The sequence below is a fragment of the Nelumbo nucifera genome, chromosome 6 (assembly GCF_055504915.1).
Source record: "Nelumbo nucifera cultivar China Antique chromosome 6, China Antique-T2T, whole genome shotgun sequence".
Lineage (NCBI taxonomy): Eukaryota > Viridiplantae > Streptophyta > Magnoliopsida > Proteales > Nelumbonaceae > Nelumbo > Nelumbo nucifera.
This window is the reverse complement of record NC_142654.1, coordinates 24867646-24894317: the sequence shown is the minus strand read 5'-3', so window position 1 is coordinate 24894317 and position 26672 is coordinate 24867646. Positions and strand designations below refer to the sequence as shown.

The following is a 26672-nucleotide window of genomic DNA, read 5'->3' as shown; positions in this document are numbered from 1 at the left end:
ACAACAGCTATACTTTTTTCGGTTGTGAACACTTAACGCATTCAGTCTTAATCCGCTTTTTGCCACTACGCGTGTTCTTTAATTCATTGGGTAAAGTTGTTTGGTCTAAAAAAAGTGATATTATTGAAAGAATAATATTGTTTCATCAGGTAGCAATTTTCGCTACATGGGTAAGTGATTTATCCAAATCTCAAGAAGGTATTTATTGTTTAGATAAATGAGCCGCTCAGGAATCATTCTTTTTGCAGCCGAAATATAAACATAAATTTATTTCTTGGTCCATGAGATCCACCAACCTACTTGCCCCCACTTCCTGGGGAAATGAACAAAGCCTAAAAGGGAAGCATGGGAAAGAGGGAAAACTAGTTTCTTTTGGATTTCATCTAGTTTTAGCACCCAATATTTGTGTGATTCCTTCACCTTACCTCTTTAAAACTTGAAAACATAATCAGATCAACCTAAGACTTGGCAAAACCCAAAATTCCTCTTTTTGGCACAATCGGCATGTCAAGCGTCTAACTAAAGTACATTAATAAAATTTTGGGAAGCTAACTCACTACATCAATAAAAATCCGTTGATCTAATACAAATGAAAGTTCAGAAGGCTAAGTGGCAATTTGTAATTTACCTTTTTTACAATAATTTATATGCACTCAAACATTTGTTTTTGGTAAATAAGAAACTATACTCAATTGCTTGGGTCAAAATTCTATAAACCAAAGCATGTGGGAAGATTGGGATTTTGAAAAGGAAGCGAGATGAGCTAACACTATTTAGGAAACAAGTTTAGAGAGTTGTAAATGATGAAAACAATTTATAGGCAAAATGATAAAAACAAAGTGTTACCCAAATAGTAATTTCTTTAATGAGAACCTAACAAAGTTGGGTTAAGTCTAATGATAGTGAAGGAAAGCAAGGAAAATACGGCAAATCATTAAGGAAAATAAATGTTGGAATAGAATCTTGAATTGTTTACAGGTCAAAAGGGAGAATTTGGCGGTGAAATTTTGCGGGTTGGTTGGGTATATATAGACTCTTGGGTTCAATGGTAGGGATTGATGTAATCAGTGAGATGGGAGGGAGTGGCTTTTAAGCTTTAATGGTAACAGTTATATTGTTGAAATGAAATCTTTAACTAATGATTAATGAAAGTTTGGAGTTTGGGTGTAAGATTTAATTTAGATGGATACTCCAAGGTTATAAATTAGATGGTTGTATTTGATTTGATGGTCATGGTGTAAAGGTAGTTTAATTGAGTCCATCAAATTGGTATTAGTTAACGGTAGATTTTGAGGATTCGATGTTGAGATTTGGGTTTTTTGGGGTATTTTGGTGTTTTAGAGAGATTGGAATGGTTTAATCGGGTGTGAATGGGTTGGAGGTTCGAATGGAGAGCCGAGCAAAAATTTGGTGATAACACCATTGTTGAGGAGTGATAGAACAACTAGCTTTTATCTATTAACAATAAAGAAAAATATATCATGTTTGCAAGATTTTTCATACCATTAGATAGAATTGAATATTCCAAGTTAGCAACTGAGTAGGGGTGTCAATGGACTCGATTTGGGTTGAGCCCCGTCCAAATCAAAATCAATGTGAACAGATTGGATGAGCCAATAAGACATTAAATTGGACTAATCCAGATTTAACAGTCATATTTATTAGATTGGATTGGACCTAGTTCATTTGTAATGGATTTATATTGGACTATGTCAGATTGAACCAATATCCGATCCATTGACATAAGATAAGAGTACGGGTGTCAATAGGCCAGGTTTGAGTTGGACCCAATCTAAATCAAAACCAATTTAAACAGTTTGGACGGTCTAAACATTGAATTGAACCAGACCAAAATGATTCAAAATATTCATTGGATTGGATTGGACCTGATCTATCTATAATGAACTCATATTGGTCTGGATTGGATTGTACCAATATCTGGTCCATTAACATCCCTATAACTTGGCACAAATTCAAATAGGACCTTTGCATCCATATTGAACTCATAAGTGGTTCAAATTATCAAGAGTTGAAATTGAATGAATCCATTCCCACTGGATACAAGTGCGACCCCTACTTATCAAAAACTAAGCACGAAATGCAGGCATGCAGCAGTCAAGCAATCCTTATAAACGTAATAGGCCAAGGTTTTCTCTAAACCATCAAATATTCCTTTCAATTTGAGGTCCATTTAACCTGCCTTCTATATATATATATATATGTTATAAACATTAGAAAGCCTTTAAATTATTAGGCTTTCTTTCTTTATTTATTTTTTTTTGTAGTTTTTGTTCCGTTTTCTTTGTACTCTTCATTGGTTGTTCTTTAATGAATATATAGTTTGTTTAGGCTGCGTTTGGAAACGATGCAAATGAGTGTGAATACAAATATGTAGAGTGTAAAACGGTTCATATAAATTACAAAGTTGGGTTAGTTTTGCACTAACAAATTTACCTTCTTACCAAATAGACTTTTAGCTGTAATGGATGCAAACATGAATTCCAATAAAACATATGCCTTTTTTTATCAAAAGACCACTTGAATGCAGAATTACTTCTTTTTTATTGATGTATTTTTATGTCTTATTATCAATGTAAATATGCATTGGCCTGCCTTTTGTCATTGCATAAATGTAATGTTGCCAAACACAAGTAAAAGTAAACTAAAGTGCAAATTTACCATGAACCATGACTTACACTCTATTTGCATTATTTCAAACGCAGCCTTATGAATAAAGAAAACATGTTTTGTCATGTGAAAAATGCTGTGTAAACAAACAAAACACTAATGGAAGATGGCACATCTGAATATGAGACAGCACAGTAAGTTAAAAGTTGGCCCCAAAAGGTGATATCAATGGCCAGCCTTGCACCTCTCAATTACAAGTATGGCAAAAGATAAGGTCTTAAGTGCAAACAGTCACTCTGTCTAGCCTACCATGTATTCAACCATGGCACTGTACAAGCCTAACTTGGGCTGCAATTTAATATGGGTCAGGCTAAGGCCCAAAAAAGCTAAGCCAATTTAGGTTTTTTGGGTAACCGGGCTGCAAGTCGGGCCAGGTTAGGTTGGGTTGAGGCCAACCCTAGCCCAACCCTAACCTTAAACCTAGCTAAATTCTTTCAACCCTAACCCAACCCAAAGTCAAATTCGGGTTGGGCCCAACCCAACCTTCTTCTCATCCCTTAAAATCTCATAGAATTTCTTGACTTTAGATCTTAACTCAACTTTTCAGCACATATATTAATCTTATGTTTCATTACTATTTGTTTGTTGACTTTTTTTTTTTCTTTTGGTACAAAATTCAGAAAAAACAAGTGTTATGAATTACAATAGATCTTTCTTGGGTGACAAACAACATAGAGGAGATGAAGAATAAAATTTTCAAAAAACATAAATTAATGTTATTAAGGTTTTAGTATTTCTGATTAGGATCAAGTGAAGTGATTATCTTAAAAGAAATACATGATATATATGGTGGGGTCTATACAAATATCATGCATCTAAACAAATCAATGTATGTTATATATTACATATAACATATATTTATATATGACATATATTATGGAGTCGGGTTGCTTAAAGGGTCAACCCTAACCCAACCCGAAATAAAATCGGGCTCATGAATTTCAAACCTAACCCTAACCCGAACATCAACCCGACCCAACATTTTCAGGTTGGGTTAGGGACAACCCAACCCGAAATAAAATCGGGCTCATCCTGTATCCAATTGACTGTGTGATCAGCTGTGGCACGCGCTATCGAAGACGGTAGCGGAGAAGACGGCGTGGGCGCTGGCGATGGACAGAGAGCTCAAGACGGCGTGGGCGCTGGCGGTGGGGTCTCAAAGGTGTTCATATTTTCAGATGCAGAAGCTCTAATCAGAACAATCAAGGACCGTACATTGGATAAACTAGGTATTGGCAAATATGTATGGACCAACTATGGGAGCTTTGGGACTCCTGTTATGTTGTTAATATCTAGCATATCAATAGAGGCCTAAATATACTAGCTCATAATTTAGCTTATATCATATGATAGACACATTTATTTACTTGTTGAACCAATAGATGAATGAAAGAATCTTTTATGTCTTGCCAAAAAAGAATACCTTGAGTGAGATGACAATGAAATTAATGTAGACCTTTGGTTCTAATTCTATCTTCCAATGGATAGGGGTGCAAATGGATCGGATCTTGATCTGATTCAATCTTATCTGGTCGAATTTGGATAACCCCCTATCCGATTCGAGAAGATCCGATCCGATATATGTTATATATTTATTTATATAAATATATATAATACGTATATATATATATATATATATATATTGTTCATTTATAAATATACTATTATATGATGAAAATAATTTAAAAATACTTGTATTTTTTGTTTTTCTTTACTTAAATTGATTATTTTATTTTTCTTTTAATAATTTATTAATTAAAAAAACAAATCGAATCGGATCATATCCAAAAATCCAATTTCCCAATTGGATTCAAATTCAAATCCTTACCTATCAAATCCGACCGGATATTCAGATCATATCGGATCTGCCATGAACAATGTCAAATCAGATTCGGATATATCCTGATTTGATTCCATTCCAATCCATTTACACCCCTACCAATAGATATATTTATTTCTTAGGCCACTTCATATAATAACTATAACAGAAACATTTACTTCTCAATCTGCTTCATAAATCACAACACCTCATATTGCCTTTTCTGATCATCACAAGGTCGATTCTCATATTTCAGCACATGCTATACAATACAATGAAATCTGTGTAATATAATATGCATTACTTATTTGCTTAGCAAGGGAACTTAAAGGAGGAAGTTACTACAAGAAAGCTCCACTTGGATAAAATCTCTGTATGGAGGAAACTCAAGCCTCAAGGACCAAAATACTTCTGAGTCCTGTCTTATGAAGTACACAACATGCGCTGTATTGGAAAAGGTGCCAAATCTTTTCCGTTGTTTTTTGTACAAATACCCTCTGTTTAAGCATTTTCATCTGCTACAGGGGAGAGTCGCTATGTAGGCTGGCTTCTGTTTTATATCATTGCTGTATTTACCTGAAACTTTTTGGGTTGATCAATATCAATTAGCATACAACTGTTGCACGCATACCTTAAAAAGCCCGCAACCGTGTTTATCCAATCAAATTGTTACATTTCTTTCCCAAGCTGCAAATTTGATCAAGTTGCTTTTAGGTAAGTTTCTTACCTGGGTAAATGCATTTACCCATATTCCTTTATTTCACATGTAAATAAGGCAATGGCCATTTTAGCCATGAAAGTCCATTATTAAAAGGGACATTTTTGTTCCATTCAAGTGTTGACAACTTTTCTCCTAGATAGGAAAGTTACTTACCCACCTAAGAAATGCGTATCACTTAAAATAAATTTTCCCTGATCCCCACATAATCTCATAAAAGAACATAGGTTTATTGGTCAACGGGAATCAAAATCCCATTGACCAACTTTCCCCCATCTCAAAATCCAAAAAATAACGCTTCCAAAGTACACCCAGACTTTGATGCCAATTTATGGTTTAACTGAATGGAGACATTTAAATAGCTATTTTGAAAATTAAATCTGTATTTTGATATACATAACATAAATGAAAATTCTATGGTCACAATATATCCAGAATTTCTGGGCGGCAGAAAAGTTTCAATTTTAGTGGATTGGAGGAGGCTAAACCTATTTGATTTAACCAGTCCCAATTACCAAGCAGAAACAGAGCAATCACGCTTGTATAGATCTATGAGGCTTTGGTTTATCCAATCCTAAGCAGAAACAGAGCAATCACGCTTGTATAGATCTACGAAGCTTTGGTTTACCCAATCCTAAGCAGAAACAGAGCAATCACGCTTGAATAGATCTATGAGGCTTTGGTTTTTACCCAATCCTAAGCAGAAACCGGCCCAGTAACATCTGCACGAACTCCTAACATTTCTGTTCTCTTACTTCTCTCCATGACTTCAATTAGCCAGTCTACGCCTTCCTTTATCCCCCTCCTGCAACCAAGAGAATATTTTCATTTTTAAGCAAAGTAGAAAATGGTTTTATTGCAGGTACAAGGAAAACCAAGTTGAAACCACTTCGAACTCTTCAAATTTATTTATTGAAAAGAGAAGTTCACTTTCAAAACTAAAAGTAGCGTCTTGGGACTCTGCTCTAGGGAGCACTATGGTAAGCCAAGGTGTTATATATGCTTTTAACTCACCCATCATGTGCAGAAACAGCTTCAAACATGTAAGGTCTTTCATCCAACTCCTTGAGATCCAAATACCTTGCAAGTTCTGCTGCTGACACAGCACCAGCAAGATCCTGCCATCAAAAGATAATTCAGCGAAGCTCCAACAACAATAACAGCATTTTTTTTTTTTGAAAGATGGTAAACAGTAACAACAAGAACAGGTATAAAAGATATAAAGAGGAAACTATCAATATATTTTTAGGCAAATCATTTTGTCATGCAATCAAGGTTGATGATTTGCTATAGACCAAAAAATTAATAAATAAATAAACACCATGCATTCTATTCTGTAAAATGCCTAAAGTTATGATATCAATCTCCGGTAGTATCTGCTTGCTAGTAAAATGTGAATTTTGTTGCATTCCTTTGCTATGCAATAAGGAGATCTCACCTGCTTATTTGCTAGTATCAAAAGAGGTGCCCCTTGTAAATCTTCATGCCTTAGTAGCTTTTCTGGTAAAATTAGAGGCATTAGTGAATTGCCAAAAAAAAGAGAGAAAAGAGGAATTAGTGCAACCATAGGGTTTCTTCAAGAAAAAAAGAAATGCTTCACTTTATAGGGAATCTCCCATGAAATTAGGTACATGAAAGTCACTAACCTAATGCAGATTTTGAATCTTCAAAACGTGTAGGGCAAGCAGCATCAATAACATAAATTACAGCATGTGCCTCTTCATAATATTTCTCCCAAATTGTTCGAAGGCCAGCCTATAAAATGCGTACACCACAACATAACATAAAAAATCCCACACAGCAATAGTTAATTAAATCAGGTGTCAACCAATTCCAGTGAAGGTTAAGGTGCTCTGAAATTCTTAGATGCTTATTAGAAAACAGCTTAATCTTGCAGAAAACTAATTGCACAGTGAAAGAACTGTTGTTGACACAAAAGAGTTGCCAATGCACTCCCAAATTAGACACAATATTGAACAAAAGACCCATGCCATAAAACAAATGGGCACATTTAAGCCCATGATAGATAACCTAGTTTTGTCATGAAGATCTGAGTTTCATCTTACCTTTTCACAGATAGCTTTCTCCTTTGTTTCAGCTAAAGATCAAATCAAATGACATAAAAAAAGATCAAGCTTAGTTACTTGTATGTTAATCACCATTTTTATGGCTTATTAGTTCAATGAGCATTAAACAGAATGGAATGGCTAGGGGTATGGGCAGACCAAAAAGGACTTGGGTCAAAGTTGTAAGAAATTATTTAAACGTGTTCATAAATTAACAATGGATATGGCATTAAACATGATGGAATGGAGAAACAGGATTCATGTAGCTAATCCCATATAGTTGGATAAGATATAAGATGATGAGGACGACTTAGTTCAGTCAGCATCATTTTATAGCTCATGCGGTAGAATTGTATTTTGAACTATGCAACCTGAAACAGGATAACTCTCCAATCATGCGGTAGAACTTAGTTAAGGTCAAGGGCCACTACCCGATGATTTTATTTGTTGGTAACAGTACTTTAATGATTATAGTAAAGATGAGAGGTAATTAAAGATGCCAAACATCCCCAATATAGGTAAACCAAAGTCACCCACCTTTACAGCTCGAGGGCCATTATCCAATGATGATCCCAGATATCCAAGGTCTTGGGAAGGGTGGACTGGATAAGGACCTAAACTTTTTTTTGGGGGCGCACAAACAGCTATTGCCATCAGTTAAGGTTGACTGGTTGACACATTAAGGAAAAATAATTTGATAACACTTCTGAGAAAGGTTAACTGAGATTTTATTAAGAGTTAACTGAGAAAAATTAACAAAGTACAAGGCCTTGGGTGGCAGAAACAGAATTACACAGGCAGAGAAACATCAGAAAACATAATATTTCTATGGGCTCCAGATTTGGCTAAGCTGTCAGCTACTGTATTTAGTTCCCTTGGAATCCAAACCAACTTCACATTCAGAGAATTCAGAATATCTCTAGCTTCAGTTAGCAGATGAGCAAGCCTCCAAGGTCCTCCAGTCTTCTGCCTTAACCAGTTTATCGTATTAGCTGAATCACCTTCGATGGATAAAGAGTTTGACGTAACGGAGACCTGTGAGGGCAGGTAAGATCTCTGCCTTGGTAGCATCTGCTCTCCCAATCGGTCCACTGAAAGCCCAAAAGATGCTCCCCCCACACCCACGGATTACTCCTCCAATTCCTGCTTGACCTGTGGATCCTTGGGCACAAAAGATAGGTAACATGGCTAGAATTTGGGTGAAGAAAATTGAAAAATCCCATATTGGTGGGAATATCCTTCACCAAAAAATAGGTAACATGGCTAGAATTTTGGAAACAATGTATTGAAAGTTACATGTTATACAAAACAGTAAAAGAAAACATCAATGCATTCTTTCTTTAAGCGGCCATATCACTATAAACTAGTGAAACACAAGGGATGTAGACCAACAAAACCTATATGACTTGAATTGGTGTAACAACTAATATGTTATATTGTTATTTATCTTCTTATCCAATTATGTTTCAATTTATCTATCCTTTTCTTGTTCAATATAATACTTTACCTTTTTCAAAAACAAAACCCAAAAAACTCAAACGAAAAATGAGCTCAAGATTTGAAACTGAGAATTGGCATCAGAGTGCACTGTAAACTGGTGAAACACAATATAAATAGACAAATGAGACCATTATGATTTTGGGGTGTAACATGTTACTGATTATACTATTTTTTGAGTTAGTATGAAAAACTAGATATCAAATGCTAATATGATTTTTAAGCTAAGAGAATGTAAAAATTGAAATTAGGCCACAATAATTATTATGCATAAATTTAAGATGTTAAGAGAAATGTCAAATTTCTTAAAGTACCCCTATGTTTTAGGAAATTGGCTAACTCTACCCCTACTGTTTACGTATTGTCTTAAACTCTTAAAGTACCCTTAAGTTTTCTGACAATTGACTAAATCCTCCTTGCCGTTAGTGTCTGTTAATGGAAAAGACTATTTTACCTATCATTCTTCTTTAAACTTTCAAAATGAAACATTTGAATAAACTTGTCGTTAACAGAAATGCAAGCACCAAACCTACTGCCACATACCCCTGATGATCATCTCTTCAATTTCTTTTTAGTTTTATGCTGGTTTTGGAGGCATTCATGTGGTGAGATGCATCTGGGGAGACTGCCTTAGTTGCCATATTGCCTCAGATGACCTCACTATCGGGCTTGAACTGGCATAACATTAAGATATTATCCTTGACCTGAAACTACTAACCTTATTTTCAACTGTGCCCCCAGCCAGGCAAAATCAGTGAGAGGGGAGACTGGGAGAGGGCAGAGTGACATGGTTCAGGCGGTATCCTCTTTGAAGGCAGCCATGGGCTAGAGTCATGAAAAGCAGGTAGGGACAGTTTGCTAACGGTTGGGTTTATAGCCTCCACACTAACAGAGTGCGCTCCCAGTCCCTTTGAAAGGTATTTCAACCATACACCCTCTTTTTATTATACACTGTAGATAGGCAATAGACACCGTATTAGGTTATTGATTGATCTTTGGTGGCCCAACAGGCCCCTATCCATGTCCTTCCCCTGTCTTTTTAGACTTTTTGATATGCCACTGCTTCTATTCTTATTCCTCATTCTGCCCCCCCCCCGCCCCCTTCCTTTCTTGGAATCTTCATTGACATAAACCCCTACATGTGACCGGAGCCCAAGACATTTTGAGACTCCTCTCTTCCCTTAGAGAGGTTTATCTCTCTCCACATCATTTGGACCATAGAAGCTAGACAGTTAAGGCTTCAGGCAAGTTCTTGGCAAGCTCTTTTTATAAGGTTCTAAGCTCAGAAATGCATGCCCAACTTTTCCAAATGAAGATACACTGCTGCTCCGAGTAAAGTTTGTTTTTTTTTTTTTTTATTTGGGAAGCCAATCAGGGAAAATTAACACAGTTGAGTTCAAATAAAAGGGAAATGATAAACCTCACTGATGCCAAGCTGAAATTTCTTTTGGAGTTTGTTGAATTATAGTTTGAAAAAAGAATAGTGGAGTGCAAAATCGACCAAATTAACAGACACTAATGGCAGGGGAGTATTTAGTCAATTGTCAGAAAACTTAGGGTTACTTTAGTCAATATGTAAACAGTAGGGGTGGAGTTAATCAATTTCCTAAAACTTCGGGGTACTTTAAGAAATTTGCCATAAAAGAAAATAGTCAGAGTCAAGCAATAACCATAAAAATAAGAGGAAAATGGGCTCAAAGAATTGACAACGAAAAAGAATAGGCTACATGTTTTGGGTGTCGAAAATTTGAAATGTTGTTGTTTTGTTGATGTTCCATTACACATCAAGTCATCAATACATAATTCAACAAGTATAATTCGGCTGAAATATTTAGTAATATAGCAGGATTCTTACATATAGGTTCTGTTTCATTACCCAAGAAATGGAAAAGTTCCATATTATATTGGGAAAAGTGATTATTTCTTAAACTCATAAGAAAACCTATATGTCATACATTATTCATTTGGCCAGTTATAAGTCAGTGATCAACCTTTTTTTATTAATTGTGAGAAATATAAGTGTGCAAACATGAGGAAAAGCATGCTTGCACAGATATTAATATATGAACAAGAAAAGAAAAGTGGAGTAAAAACATAATAATGACCACAAAGGATTCATAATTTCATCAGTTCCATCATTATTGTCATTCAACAGGATCACATGACATTGATCAAAGAAAACAGGATCACATGACAAATTAAAAAATTTGCTCTTAATTCTAATTTCATCTCTCAAGCGGTCAAACCACATTCATTAAGTTAAATGCAACACTAATATTTTCAAACAGGAATAATGGTGGAGAGTTGCTAAAGATTTGAACAGAGTCTTGTTGGACTACAATAGATATTACCACTATGATACAAGAAACAACACAACCTAGAAATAATGCTGGGATGTGACAAATATGTGATGGTTGGATAAGGAATAATTTCACATACTTGACCTCCCAAGTCCCAGAAGACAAGTTTTGTATTTGATGCTTTAATACGACCTATGTTGAGGCCAACAGTTGGGACTATTCGATCTGGGGGAAGTCCTTCCAAGTTTAAGTACAATGCCTTCAACTTCTCTAGCAAAGTCTGCAAATCCATAAATAGCAGAGTCCATGTGAAGTTTCAGTTAATGTATTTGATAGGGGATAGAAAAATGATGTGGCAAAGGGACCAAAGAAAAAGAACAACAAAAAATAATAAAAAAAGGATGAGAAAGTTGAAGAAAATAAACTACAAATACACAAATATTTCTGTGTATGAAAAACGCTCAAGTGTTGGATGAAATTTTGAGAATGTTAAGATTTTGTTTAGATTTTGAGCAGTGTCGAGAATTTCATTGTTTCAAAATTTCAACCAAGGCCTATTCAAAATTTCTAGTATTTCCATCATTCCATGAAGTCCTGAGAATTATTTGAATAGTTCATTTATTTTGTTTCAATTTTCAAATTGATGTCAAAATTACATTTTTAGAATTTTGGTGTAGAGGGTATAACTTATTAGACTACATTTTCATCAAACAGATATTATTTCTTTAATTTTCTGATGCATCTATAAGGGCAATGAATAGAACTCTAAAAATACCAAATTGTACATGTTTGTTGTTGAGTTGGTCCGGTTTGTTCTTATTTAGTTAGGAAGTTGTTGAGCTTTAGACCCAATCACCTTCCTCGTCTCTAAATCCTGAAAAACACATCGGTCAGGGAAAAAGGTTACTGAACAGTTCATGTGTTTGGTAATACTACTAACTGAAAGTAGGTTAGTATCAAGTTTAGGAACATGCAAGACAGAAGATAAAGAGATAGTATCCGACAGCTTGATGTCCCCCTTGCCCGAAATGGGAACAAGAGAGCCATCAGCAATGGACACTCTATCTCGGCCAGAGGACAAGTGATAAGAAGTGAACAAAGATGGCAAGCTAGTCATATGGTCAGATGCACTTGAATCTATTACCCAGCAGTGGTCAGTATTACCTGGAGCAGAAGCATGGTAAGCTGAGGCTCAAGTACCTGAATGTGCAAATGCAGATGTGGCAGGAGTTGATGGTGACTGAGATGGTTGAGCTGAACTCCCAACTTCCTTTTCCAACTGTATGAGGGCAGCTCGAACAGCAGCTAAAGTCTCTAGGGATGTGCCTGATGAGGATGTTGAATCAGTGTTCACGGCCACATGAGCATTACCCTTCTTATTTCTTAGTTTTACTGGGACCAAGTGAGGATGTAGCTTCCAACAAGTATCTTTTGTGTGCTTGGGTTTCTTGCAATGTTCACATACCAGATCCCGTGTATCTTCCTTCTTCCGGTCCCTTTCTGAGTCACCCCCTGGCTTAGGTTTAATAGCTGTCAAGGCTGGGAAAGAGGGCTGAGGCTGCATCATGACTTTCCTCCTGGTCTCTTCACTATGCACCAAGGAGCTTGAGAAAGGGTCACACTATCTCTTGTCAATATCTGTTGTCGCACAATGTCATAATCTGAATTCAAACCAGCCAGAAACTCAAATACCCTATTCGTCTCGACTTGCTTTCTGTGAGACTGTGCATCTTTGGGACTCTCCCACTCAAGGGTCTCTAGATGGTCAATCTCATGCCACAAGGATTTCAAGGTAGAGAAGTAGACAGAAAGTGGCTTCTCTCCTTGTTTAAGGCTGTTCGCCTCACACTTCAGTTCATAGGCTCTAGCAACATTAAGGGGTTGGGAATAGGTTTCTTTCACAACATCCCATATCTCTTTGGCTGTCTTTGCCCACAAGAAATTTCGACTGATATGTGATTGCATAGAATTACACAGCCATGCCATAACCAAATAGTTCTCTTGAACCCACTTGGTGTATGTTGGGTCCTCCTTGGAAGGTTCTTTCACATCTCCCAAGAGGTAACCCAGTTTTCCCCTTCCTCCAATAGCCATCATGGCTGATTGAGCCCACTCCAAGTAATTTGACCCATCAAATCTCATAGTTGTAATTTGAAACCCGGTTTCAGATACACCACCAAAACTGTTGTTTCCAAAACTACTTTCTCCCTGACCCTTAAACTCCATCTTTGATCAAGAATCAGTGGCTACAAACTGTTAGAGCCACTACTGCTGTACCAGGAAACAGAGTAAAACAAGCAGGTCTGAAATCTGATCTGAAACTAACACGAAACTGATATGAAATCTGATCTGATCCGAAATCTGATCTGAAAACAATCGCCTATCACAGCATATGCAAGAAATAAACTCAAATCTGATCTGAAATCAATCGGCATGCACAGTACCCAGCAGCCTGTCAATCTGAGATGCTATTTTCTGAAATCACTACTATGGGGCCCACTGTTGCGAGAGCAAAATTAGGGTTTCAACTGTAGGTCTGAAATAAGTGCGCAGTTGCACTCTTCAAACAGTCCGCACAAGTGGGACTTATCGTAGGGCAATATGAAACCCTTAAAACTAATCACCTCTGAGAGGGGGGTTCGGCCCAACAGTCAAACCCTAGAAACGAACTTAAACACAGTTCGACAAGTCAAACCCTAGAAACAAACTGGAACACAGTTCGGCCCCTCCTTCTAGACAGGTTTAACCTATCTCGACTGATTGTAGTCTCTGAAACTCAATAAAAAAAACTTACTTATGTACTTTCGGTTTACTGTCTTCTGGGGTTACCTGAACCCTAACCTTCACTGCTTCTTCTTGATTACCAACTCTCTGCAAGCCGCGGCAAGTCTTCAACTGCTGCGAACCTCTTCTAGTAATCTTCAAGATTCAGCCACCGAATACTTCTTCAAAGCTTCCAGCCCTAGCTAGTTCTCATGTGGTCGGCTGGACTAGACACACATGAGAAGCCCTAGATAGGCTCTGATACCAAGTAGAAGATCAAGACTGTAATCAGTCTTGAATCCTAATAGGTTTTAGGTTTACAAAATAGAAGAAAAGTGAGAGAAAGAAGAGAGAATAGAAGAGGAACAGGAGAACACAAGTGGTTGAAAGGAGGAACAGATTCTAACCGATCTACCGCCGCCACTTTCTTATTATTTATAGGTTATGTTTAGTACAAAATGGAAAGGACACATCTGCCCTTAGTACTTACATAATAAATAAAGTAAATAAAGTTGAAATAAATAACAACTGAATTAACAAACTGACTCAAACTGACACTACTATAACTGAAACAAATAACTACACATGCTGTCCTACGAACACAGTGGGGACCACTGCAATGGGGCCCACATCAGTGTTCTCTACAAGACTCTTTCGGGGCTGGAACCATTACTACAATTAGGTTGGATGGTGCAAATTACTTAGAATGGTCACAATCTGCAAAAATGGCCATTGGTGCTCTTGGGAAATTAGGGTATATCACTGGTGAAGAGGTGAAACCCGAAACTAGCAACTCCCGGTGGGTATAGGAGAATTATATGGTGATGACTTGGTTGTGTAATTCCATGTTGCCACATATAAGTAAAATTTTTTTATGGGCAAATACAACTAAGTAATTTGAGGTTTTTGTTGAATTGTTGATGTGGGATTACTTCATTTGGGGATTTAGTTCAGTTGTTGATGCCGAGTTGCTTCATATATCTTTTTAGTTGTTGAGTATAAAATGCTGGTCTAGTTAGTAAGAACTTAAATTTATATTGGGTTTATTGTGGAAAAGGTTGGAGATTGGTTCATCCATGAGCTGATCAAATATCTGTGCAACTCCTCACTGCAACACCATATCTTTCAAGGTTTCTGTTTTGTTGGAAAATTATGAAATAAAGGCTTCCCAAGGATCTGAAAAATTAGTGCTTTACAACCGTTGTAATTGACCTGATGACTGAGATGTAACCGTTTACAACTACTGTTGCAACTCCGACTGTGATTGTTTTACCTTTTCCCTAATTTTTAGTAGACATATACCTATAGATTGATTTTTATTGTATTTTATTTCTATAGTTTATTACTAAATTAAAATTTTCATTTTATTCAATTTAAATGGGAAGAGTTGTAATGATTCTTTCAAACAACATGGCCTAGCTCCCATTACTGATGTCCCAATTGGAGGAAGAAGCTTTCCCTTGGAAGAATGACTAGATTTGGGAAGCTCTCAATCATCTAAGCTGGGTAGAAAGCTCATATAATACCAATACTTTTGGGATGGATTACGTAAACAGTCTCACGAGAGTCTACTTTCATATTTATATCAATACAAACCCAAGAAGGCTTGGCCATGTAAAATTGTCGGGCAACCAACTGCTGCACCCTGGACTAACTCACCATGGAAAACATGGTATGGGGATAATTAATTTGATATGAAAAAAATAAATTAATGTTTGTTGAAAACGTCTGACATTTCAGCATCTCTTCTTCTACAAAAGGAGCATTGCAGTATAACAAAACCTTTTCTGAATTCTGATTCATACTGCTTGAAGAGTTAATTTCTTGTTAATTAGAAGGTCAAAAAATGTTTGCCATGTAAATTTCTCAGCTTTCTAAGTATCTAAAATATAAGAGTATTATATTTGAAAATATTTGATGCTAAAAGTTATGAATAAAAGAACATAAATCGGGATTCTGCATGGAATTGGATTAGTTGTGCTTAGACGTTCCTTATCAATTTCAGATCATCATAATTGATTGGAAGGGATGGGTAGTACTTTTTCTTATGGTTTATTTATTGAAAGACCTTTTATACTTAGGTTGTCAAAATACAAAGTTTGATTTCTTTTATTTCATAATTATTGTCTTTTGTCAGAATTAACTTGTTTGTGTAGCTGGGGCCTTTCCACCATGTGTGTGATCCCTCTCTGATATCCTTGATTTTTGTTAGAATCTCTGCTCACCTGTTTACTGGTTATGGAATCCCAACATCTTTGTTGATGAAACCATATTTATGCATGAAGATAGTTTACCATGTTCAATATAGTATCCTGTAGTTCCTCTGTTGAGATTGATTAATATAAACTAATTTGACGAATAACCTGCTCATTGATTGCTCATGTTTCCTTTGTCTTCCCTTTTGATGATTCCAGTATTGAGATCTACAAGCACCCCAAAGAGGAGCGAATAGCCAGAACCTGGGGAACCACTGCCCCTGGACTACCATATGTCAATGAAACTATAACTAATGCTGGAAACTGGCTCATTGGAGGTGACTTGGAGGTTATAGAGCCAATCAAGTACAATGATGGTCTCGATAGGTTTCGCCTATCTCCGGCAGAACTCCGCAAGGAATTTATAAAACGTGATGCTGATGCAGTGTTTGCTTTCCAACTCAGAAACCCTGTACACAATGGCCATGCTCTGCTCATGACTGACACCCACCGACGGCTTCTGGAAATGGGATACAAAAATCCTGTTCTTTTGCTACACCCATTGGGTGGGTACACAAAGGCAGATGATGTACCTCTTAGTTGGAGAATGAAGCAGCATGAGAAGGTCCTTTTTTCTCATTGACTCATCCTTACTATTTACCAGGACCTGTAGATGAGATATTCTTATATAAAAATTGACTGCCTATAAAACAAGACCATTCTCTTAACAGTGAAAAATGTTTCTTCAGGTGCTTGAAGATGGTGTTCTTGATCCAGAGACAACGGTGGTTGCAATTTTCCCATCTCCCATGCATTATGCTGGCCCAACTGAAGTGCAATGGCATGCAAAGGCCCGCATAAATGCTGGAGCCAATTTTTATATTGTGGGTCGAGATCCAGCGGGCATGGGACACCCTGTTGAGAAAAGAGACCTCTATGATGCTGATCATGGAAAGAAGGTACTGAGTATGGCTCCTGGACTTGAGCGGCTCAACATCCTTCCATTCAAGGTACACCAAAGAGCCAATTTCTTTTCAGAATTTTAATCTTTCAGCTTTGTATATCCTTAAGAAATACACCATAAGATTCATTGTTCAACTACAACTGCAGGTAGCTGCCTATGATAAAACTCAGAGGAAAATGGCTTTCTTTGATCCATCAAGGCCACAAGATTTCCTTTTCATATCTGGCACTAAGGTAACTTCTTAAGTCCTAACCCAAGGTCAGGCCAATCAGATGTACCGAGACCATTCAAATCTGTATCATTCTTTTATACAGTTGGGGTAAGTTCTCATGTGTATTTGCTGAACAAGGGCTACTTTTGTTTTGCAGATGCGAACACTTGCAAAGAACAGAGAGAACCCACCGGATGGCTTCATGTGCCCTGGTGGATGGAAAGTCTTGGTGGAATACTATGACAGTTTGGTTTCATCTGATAATAGAAAACTCCCTCAATCTGTCCCAGCTTAACCATTTGCACTCTCATGTACTGTCATCTGTTTGCGAAAACCCTAAAACTTATTTACTTCCTGTGCAGTTTGTTCAAAGTCTCATGCTTGTAAGATTATCTCTGTTCAGATTTCACATAAAGCATCCAAGGCACTGGCACAGAGAGAGACATTACATAAAGCTAGCCTTGGTCTGTAAATAGTATGCAGTCCTTTCCACACCTTGAAGTGACACAAGTAAGCATTCTATAGTATATTGCTTCTCTGCAATTTTGAAGGACAAAATCAGTAGAGTGCCTTCAAATCATTGTGGCCTGTAGATGTCAACTGTATTTTTGCCCTACAGCAATTTTTGAAGGATCTCACGTATTGCTATTTTGTTGGTCCAAACAACCTTCTTAGTCAATGAAAATAAAGAACTATAAACCTATGGGGTTGTTTGGATAAACTTTTGATCGGCATGAAATGCAAAATGCATTACCAACTTGGAAAACGAATGTAATGGAGTTCCCCCTTTCTTCAATTTATTTTTCTGAATTGGAATATACAAAATTTCACTCTGCTTTGTAAAGCATATTCTCATGGATGCATTACCAAATTTGCTTTCTGAGTTTTTTTCCTATCAAAATTTTCTGATAGAATGGTGGAACGGTGCTTGATTGTACTTAATTGACCATGGAAAACACATTGATTCCAAATAAGGAAAAAAATAGCAACCTCAGCCAGTTAGCTTTGTAGGGAAATGTCATTCCTTATAATTTCTAAGAGTAGGGTCTGCCTTTGGATTCAATTCTTGTGATATTCATATACTTAACCATGTAACTTGCTTTTCAAGTTACAGGAGGTACCTATAAAAAAGTAGTCAAATACAGGAAAATTAGGAAATGATCTGTTTTCCTATTGACCATGAAAAACACATTGTTCCAGCAACCTCATCCAGCCATTATGTTGGAAAAAATAGAGAAGTAAAACCTAGAAAATGTTTAAATAGGAGACAATTCGATTCTCTTGTTGGAGCTAACTCGCTAAGCGGTAGGAGATTGTTGGTTTCAGGCTTTCGGCTGCTTCTCTCATATTCCGGTTTGTAGAATCAAGATTCAGGTGGGACTGTAAAAATGCCAACCCAAACCATGGCTTTAATTAATATTGTTAGCTAAACATGATGAAAAAAAGTACAGAAGCCATTATCCATATTCAAAACGACATTTGTTCAAGAATTTGGGGACAAAAACTGGGGTTGAGAAAACAGAAAACTTACCTCAAGGAAATGATCACATTGGGTTAAAAGAAATGTAGATTTATGATCTATCGCATACTCAGATAATATAAGCTTGTAGACAAATATTCTCGTTAATTAATTGTTTATATACATGTATAAAAGGATGGAAGCTATAGTAAGAAAAGCCATAACTTAGGAATTCTGTGATTGGAGTCATTATTCTAAACCTTGGAGAAAATCAGAAAGGCATATTCACTATGGCAACAATTGTTTGTGGTGATCTACCCCAAGGCAGAAATTACTGGTTTACTATAAAAATGGGAAAGTTAAAACAATCAGGAAGAAATTAAGGCTAGCAGTCGACAAAACTTCTGTGAAGAGGAGTAATTCCTTCATGTGAGAAGAAAAATATGGCTTCTGAAAGTGCAGAATTTTCTGGTTGATATGGAATTTCTAAAACAGAAAAAGCCCTCAAGATCAATGCCTGAGATTAGTTGCCCATCAAATTTATCTCATCCTAATCCCATGAAATTTCCTTGTTAGAGTCAACCTCTAAGTCTCTAACAAGTTCACATATCCTCACAAGCTCACATGTATCAACCCAGTATTTGTTTTATAGAATAAAAATAAAAAATAATCCTAAAGTTGAAAAAAAAACAACAAGAATTATATCCGGTTGAGACCTTGTAGGTTGTTGTTTTTAGTAAGGTTCCCTCTCATGCCCAAAATGCTATCTGCCAAGTCACAGAATACCATATCCAGAAACAAGATTCACTTGTACATTTTTGGGAGAAACAATACTTTGCATTTGGCAAATATTTATCACATTTAAACCTCTTATTCTGTATGCATAGCTGATAGCCCAGTTATGGTTCAAAATATCAGCAACACAAAGTGTATCACTAAGGTAAGAAATGGATACGTGTCATGATACACTTGGAATGCACATGAATAGAGTGGAAAGATCTGTATATGCCCAGAACCCACAAATCTATAAATAACATAAATATAAGGTTGAAGTAAATATGAATAAGGTGAAAAAAAGTTTCATCAATCAGAGGCCCTTTCAAGAGTAGGGGTGACATCAAGGGGTGATTGGCGAGAGTAGGGCGATGCTACACTAGTTAACCTTGAAATAGATTCTCATGTGGTTGTTTAAACTTTTCTAAATCCCTTAACAATCCTTTTTCCAATGATTTTTTAGAGGTTTTTTTTTCCAATTTTCATTTGTTATTGGTTTTAGTTGATATTAATTGCACATTGTGTTTGTTGCAATTCTAGGTTTTCATAGAAGTTTTTCTTTCTTTTTTTTTGCAATTTCTATTTTATAGAAATTTTTTAAGAGGGTATTTTGGTAAATTAACTTCTTCTGTTACTCAACTTAACAGAGAGGGGGTCTGTCAAAATCTCAAAATTCAAGGGATCTTTGTCGCAAATGAAAGTTAAGGAGGCTAATTCCCAGTACCACTCCCAAAGTATGATATACCCAAAAAAAATTTTTTTTGGTTGATATGAAATGGGTTCATGTTGGGCCCGAGGCCCAACAGATCCAATCCCACAATATATTGTGATATCAATTTTTGTTTGTATGCACATAGTTATAGACCGGGATCACCTATTTATACAAACTTGTATGAACTGAATTTACAGACTTCAGAACCGTTTGTTGCTCTAATGGTTTGGTTTGGTCCTTCAACCTTGACTTGTGCTGGGTACTCATTGAGCTTTTATATGAAGATCTGTACAGCCCGAAGCTAGTTTAGCAGTATCATGTCTTTCTGTACATTTTTCTGTGTCTTTCCATATGAGAATAAAATGCGAAAGACGCGAAAAGCTTTAGTAGACGCCAAAATGGGCTTTTCAGGTCTTTTTGGTGCTCCGGCTTTTGACGATTAGATCTTCTGTGAACCAAGCTGGAATAGACCAAAAATCAGTCTGCCCAACTTATAAACAGTTGAAAGACCCTACAGAAAGACGTGCCAAACAAACCCTTAATTTCCTTTCACAGTTTCACTGCCAATATAATATCAAAAAACATACGTGGCGGTAGCGACTGGAGGTCAACGTACCAAGACTCTCAAGTCATCCAAATTGGCTCAGGCCTCAGCGCGCGATGGACAGCCACAGAACAGTTATTAGAGGAATCCGGCCAGTGAGAGAGATTTCCAGTCTTGCAAATGATTTCCACTTCTTCTTGATGGAATTGCCAGAGGGAAATAGTTGTAGTAGAGTCAGTGGGTGAGACTGTGTGCCGGAGCAGCAGCAAGCTAGCAACTAGCCTCCGGTAGAAGAATGTGGTGGTTACTGGTAAGTGAAAACTTTCACCGGAGCTTAGTCCGTCGTCTGTTTCTCTACTATTTCCTTTACTCGTGTACTTTTTCCGACAACTCTTTTATAAAGTATCAACTACCATACGGCGTATATACGGGATATGCTTTAATTTTCAGTTTTCATATGTATATTTCCTCTTTGACATGAAAAAGGAAGCTCCCTGGCCTAATTATAAAGGGCATTTCCTTTTAAATATCATATATAGTGCTTAATTTGCAATTCAGTTTGATAAAAACCTGTTTTGAAATTGGGAGAATTTCCCTGAAGAACCAAAAGGAGAATTTGGCTCTGGATCTGTTCATGGTTTTTGTTTGTTTCAAGGAATTGGGTGATTATGGTTTTAAGTATTTGAACATGTTATTTTCGGTTCTCTTTCCAGTAAGATAAGATTGTACCATGATATAGTCATCAATGGATTATTTTGATTACTTGGATGAAGATAAATATGGTTCTATTTGCAGTTCCATTCCTAATAACTTCATGTGTAGGATCGCCTGAGATTCTCAAACATTTGAGAGTACATCCATATATGAAAAGGTGGTGTCAAATATTCTATGGATGAGATCAGTGAAGGATGCAATCCAAACACCAAAATCCAAATCCGTTTGCCGACCCCCTTTTGGGTATTATTTACACCATTTTTTTTAACAAGACGAACGAAGGCTGAAAGAACAACGCAACCCTGATCTACAAACCTTTCTACCCTGCTGTGCATTCCAATATTTCTTTTAGGCTTCCTTTTCATGAGAAGCATCATCTCGGGTATTGTAGAACAGTTTAGCAACTGGGATGCATTTGACGGCCCAATCAATCGGCCAGGACAAAGCTGCAAGTCCGATGCATAAAACCCATTGCTCCAAATTCAATCTCTTAGTGTTGGCGAAGCTATTCAGGAACTCCACCATCACCACTTGAAGAACAACAGTTATCATCACAATGCCAAGGAAAAATTGGTTCTCTTCGTGTATCCCTCCGAGTACGTTCTTCTTCTCTAGCTTCCTTGCATTGAAAAGATTAAAGATTTGGCAGAGGACAAAAGTATTGAACATCAGGGTGTCGTTGATCTCCTCACTCACCTCAAAGATAGAGCTTCCACTGAAATGTAGCACCATCAAGACTGCCACCTGATACAGAGCCTGACCAATGAGGTTCCTATACATGAAGCCATTGATAAGATCAGACTTGCTTCGACCTACTGGAGGCTTTTCCATGAGCTCCTCGGTAGGCTGCTCTGCAGCTAGTGCCAAGGCACCGAATACATCCATGATCAGGTTCACCCACAGTAGCTGGATTGCCGTTAAAGGGACTCTGCTAGAAGAAACAGCTGCAATGAAGTTGATCACTAGGGTAGCAACATTCACTGTGAGATGGAACTGGATGAACTTTTGAATGTTGCTGTAAATGCACCTTCCCCACTTCAAAACAGTTATTACGGAATCGAAGTTACCTTCTGCAATGATGATGTCTGATGTTTCCATTTCCATTTGAGTGTATTGGGTCCTCATATATATCCCAATATCAGCTTCTTTGATTGCTCGCATATCATTTCTATCGTCCCCAATGACCACCACGACTTGGTTTTTTCGCTTTAGGCACTGTACAATCATGTATTTGTCAGAGGAGCAGCACCTTGCCATTACCTTGATTTTATCAGCCTTCTCCATCATTTCTCTATTTGAATATTTTCGGAAGTCTTCTCCTTCCACCACTGTTTCTTCAATCTTCAAGTCCTCATCAGGTCCAAGTATCCCAAAATCAATAGCTATAGATCTTGCCTGGAGAACATCGTCTCTTGTGAGCATTTTGATCTTAACTCCAGCACGTTCACAGGCCTTCACCATCTGTACTGGATCCTTCAGACCCAGAAGGCCTAACAAAGTCAGGGAATTTTCTTCGATCTCTGGACGTTCCACTCCTTCGTCACTGTGTTCTAAATCTGATGATGAGATTTGTTTGTGGGCCAAAGCGATGCATGTGAGGCTTTTCTCTTTCATACCCTTGATTATTTTCTCCAACTTATTCCTTCTGCCTTCGTCCATGGTTTTTATGGTTCCATTACTCTCGTAATAACTCGTACACATTGTCATTATCATCTCGGCATCTCCCATCCAGTGTACATAAATCATTTGATCATTGTTCTTGATGGGTTTTATTCTGCATTTCTTCATCAATTTTGAATCCAAGGCTGGAACAGGGAGGACCTTGTAACTCTGGTTAACCTCTTTCTGATCCATACCCAACTTCGACACAGCCCAAGCCAGAAGAGCTTTTTTAGTCGGGCTGCCGTTGGGCAAGTTACCCGAAGAATGGCTGTGGTTATCACTGGTTGAGCAACTACAAACTCCTTGTTGTAGTAACTCGAAAATATCTGGAGCCATTCCCTGTCCCAACAAGGTCTCGTCCTTCATTGGTTCTTCCCCGAGCCAAAACTCACTGACCACTGAGTTCAAAGTCAGCACACAGATGGTGGCTGAACCCATGGTCTCAGTAGCAGAAAGTCTCTGAACCATTATTGGTAGAGCCATGATTTTCTTCATGGAACAAGCTAGAGCGTTTGTGGTCACCAGTGGCAAGCCTTCCGGAATTGCCACCACCACTATAGCGACTGCAGCGTTTACAGACACAAACCCCCGCACACCTGACAAGGCATTCACTAGATTGTTCATTTTGGTGTCGCATCCGTCTAATTCATGGTGGTTCTTGATGAAGTCATGCACCCCCATTCCCACGAGAGCAAGGAAAGGAAATAGCAGAAGAACCTTGCACAAGAAAGAAGCTAGTTCGTCGAGCTGAGCTTGTAATGGGGTTCGCTGATCTGGGTCATGGCCGATAGAGCTCATCATCTGTCCCCACTCCGTGTTGATGCCAACGGAGGTGACGAGCATGTTACCGTGGCCGGCCACTACCTTAGCACCTGACAGGAGGAATGGGTTGCTATTGGCATCGACATCCACAAACTTGCTTTCCCCAGTCATGCTCCATTCGTCGACCCGTAATAACTGGCCATCCAAGAGCAAACCATCACCAGGGATTTGATCTCCAAAGTTTAGACGTATGATATCTCCAACAACGATGTCGAAAATGGAGATATTTTGAGGTTGCCCACCTCTGACGACCTCAATCTGTATATTGCTGTTGATGCTCGATGACTTCTGAACATGTCTTGATAGTCTGAATTTGCTCGCTGAGGACGCAGCAACAACTAGAAAGACGGCAAACAGTAAGCTCCCACCATCGCACCACCCCTCTTTCCACCCATGTGTCTTGATTCCGAAGAAAAGAGATAGGATAGCAGAGCTCAGAAGAACGAGAATGGTGGTACCTTTGAAAGCTTGGCGCACAAAATGGAAGAAACCCTTTTGATTTTTGGGTGGTTGGCACCTGTTGGAGCCAAACACGTTAAGGCGGCTATCAACATCGCCGGGGGTACCCGGGATTCCTTGAACAAGATCGGCGTCAAGAACCTTAGCAACTCCTTGGATACCGCCATACTGTTTTAATTGTTCCAAGTTCCTCTCTTTGACCATTTTGGCCAGGGCTGTTTTGTTAACGTCGGTGGTTTCAATAGGAATGATGATCCGAGACTGCAAGCGTAACATGGGGAAGAGCCGATATATTCTCGTGACGACACCTGAAGAAAGAGAAGAAGATTTTGTTGAGACAGCAAAGCTCAATCGGTTATGGGGTGATTCACTTGGGTCGGTAGACATTTGGACACCCAGCGACCTGACCTCAACTCAAGATTTCAAGAAGGAATCAAGGAATAACCGGAGTTCGGCGAAGAAAACCAGAAATATGACACACACAAGACACAGCACGAGACTAGAAGCGGATGGGAACCATGGAGAGAATATACTATAGTTCTTTAGAGGGTGGAAGGAACCGTAAAGGAATATAGTTTTTTATAATAGTGGTTGGCGCGGCGCGGGGGAAACTTCGCTTTAGTGGACTGCTTCTTCGAAGTTTCGAAGGAACGCAGAAAGCGTAGTCAAAGTGTGACGTCATCTGGACGACCAAAAATTGGTACATCCTATTGCCTGAGATAAGAAGCAATTAGCTCAACAGCCTTGTGCAACCCTGCAGCTCCCTGTATCTCAACAACTCTGTCATCTTCTAGTGCAAAAATTGGTAGATCTTATTTCAAATCCTTGCATGGTAACTCCACTCAACATGTATCTTATCCTCTCATGCATGTATATATGCACAGATTCCTGGTAGTTTTCTAGCGTCTTTAGTTAGATGTGATTAGTAGGTTAGGTTCCTACTATAAATGAGTCTCCTATTCTTAAAATTTAGGTATAGATTGTATATATATATGATTGTACTTTGCATAATAAGACACATAATTCTGTACAATGATTTTCACATGGTATCAGAGCCTCTTGGGAATTCGTCCTTGGTGTACTGTGGAATCAAGCCGATTCTAGATACCTTCGCGGGGTCTGAACCCACTGGAGACCCGCTTCCCATGATCATCTCCATTGGGTTTGATGGTTGATAATGATAGTAACAGCAAATACTGTAAAAAAAAAAATAAGATAGAAAAAAACAGAGTAGAACTTGGTTGAACGAGAGAAAGGTTTTGTAGTATTTTGATTTTTCTCTCTAATGTATCGAACCAGTACAGAGGTCTATTTATACTAGATGAAGTCGGTTGAAGGTGAACCGACTTACATTGGACTTGGGCTGACATTAATTACCTTGGGAGAAGAATTGACAGACCTTGGGAATTAACTAGATTTGGAAGATGCAATGAGTTACATTGGAATGAAACAAAAACATTGAAAATAGATTATCTTTACTGATCTTCGAGAGAGTTCATTTAACGACTTCTGAAAAATGTGTACCAACATTTAATACTCCTCCTTGGTGCACATTTCAGCAACTCCAATCATGTCTCGTAGCAATTCGAACTTTCCTTTTGGTAGAGCCTTTGTGAATACGTCAGCTAACTGTTCTTCAGTTTTGCAATGTTTGAGCTCTATTTCTTTGTTTCCTTCTGCTTCTCTGATAAAGTGATACTTGATGCCAATATGTTTGGTTCTGCTGTGAAATATGGGATTCTTTGCCATTGCAATAGCAGATTTGCTATCGTAGTAGATTTCAGTAGCACCATCTTGTGGTTCTCCCATGTCATCAAATATTCTTTTGAGCCATATAGCTTGGCTCGTTGTTATTACTGTTGCAATATATTCTGCTTCAGCTGATGATTGGGCAACAGTTGCTTGCTTCTTTGAAGCCCAAGAAAATATCCCTGATCCAAGTGTGAAAGCATAACCAGATGTGCTTTTCATGTCATCAACCGAACCTGCCCAGTCACTGTCGGTGTAGCCAATGAGCTTAGAGTCATGTGTGACTCTGTACCAAATTCCATAGCTCTTTGTACCTTGCAAATACCTTAGTATTCTTTTAGCTGCTCCATGGTGGACTTGACTTGGATTCTGCATGAATCTTGATAGTAGACTAACTGCATACATGATGTCTGGTCTTGTAGCAGTTAAATAGAGAAGACTTCCAATCATACTTCGAAATTGTGATTCATTTGCCTTAGGTGAGCCATCTTCCTTTTTGTATGCTTTAGTGTTGTCTAATGGAGTGGAGACTGTTTTGCACTCCTCCATTTTGAAT

At 37.9% G+C, this 26672-nt stretch overlaps 2 protein-coding genes and 1 pseudogene across 3 annotated transcripts; 1 reads left to right on the top strand and 2 right to left on the bottom strand.

Annotated features, from left to right (window-relative positions):
• Positions 1-4695: 4695 nt before the first annotated feature.
• LOC148790682 (uncharacterized) lies at positions 4696-11395 on the bottom strand. Of its 2 annotated transcripts, none has more exons than XM_088889350.1 (5): positions 11228-11395; positions 6872-6980; positions 6664-6725; positions 6240-6343; positions 4696-6030 (listed from the first exon to the last, which is right to left on the bottom strand). In XM_088889350.1, exons 1-5 carry the CDS (start codon positions 11378-11380, stop codon positions 5922-5924), a joined length of 537 nt encoding a protein of 178 aa, XP_088745476.1. In that variant the 5' UTR covers positions 11381-11395; the 3' UTR covers positions 4696-5921. The 2 variants fall into 2 exon arrangements, with proteins under 2 accessions (XP_088745476.1, XP_088745477.1); XM_088889351.1 differs by lacking the exon at positions 11228-11395 and adding an exon at positions 7829-8616.
• A 4829-nt stretch (positions 11396-16224) lies between these two features.
• LOC148790681 (ATP sulfurylase 1, chloroplastic) lies at positions 16225-18068 on the top strand (the record flags this gene model as incomplete). Its single annotated transcript, XM_088890330.1, has 4 exons — positions 16225-16671; positions 16796-17056; positions 17157-17243; positions 17379-18068. Coding segments are annotated over 4 exons (933 nt in total), but the record flags the coding sequence as incomplete, so codon positions are not given.
• A 3704-nt stretch (positions 18069-21772) lies between these two features.
• On the bottom strand, positions 21773-24754 carry LOC148790680 (calcium-transporting ATPase 12, plasma membrane-type pseudogene; annotated as a pseudogene).
• Positions 24755-26672: the final 1918 nt, after the last annotated feature.

What these genes read in the sequence shown, in the direction of transcription:
- LOC148790682 (XM_088889350.1), bottom strand. Translation starts at nt 11,380, where the DNA reads ATGGATTTGCAGACTTTGCTAGAGAAGTTGAAGGCATTGTACTTAAAC. An exon ending in AGATTCAAAATCTGCATTAG is followed by an intron (nt 6,726 to 6,871) that starts GTTAGTGACTTT and finishes TAATTTTACCAG; the next exon opens with AAAAGCTACTAAGGCATGAA. An exon ending in GCTGTTTCTGCACATGATGG is followed by an intron (nt 6,031 to 6,239) that starts GTGAGTTAAAAG and finishes TCTTGGTTGCAG; the next exon opens with GAGGGGGATAAAGGAAGGCG.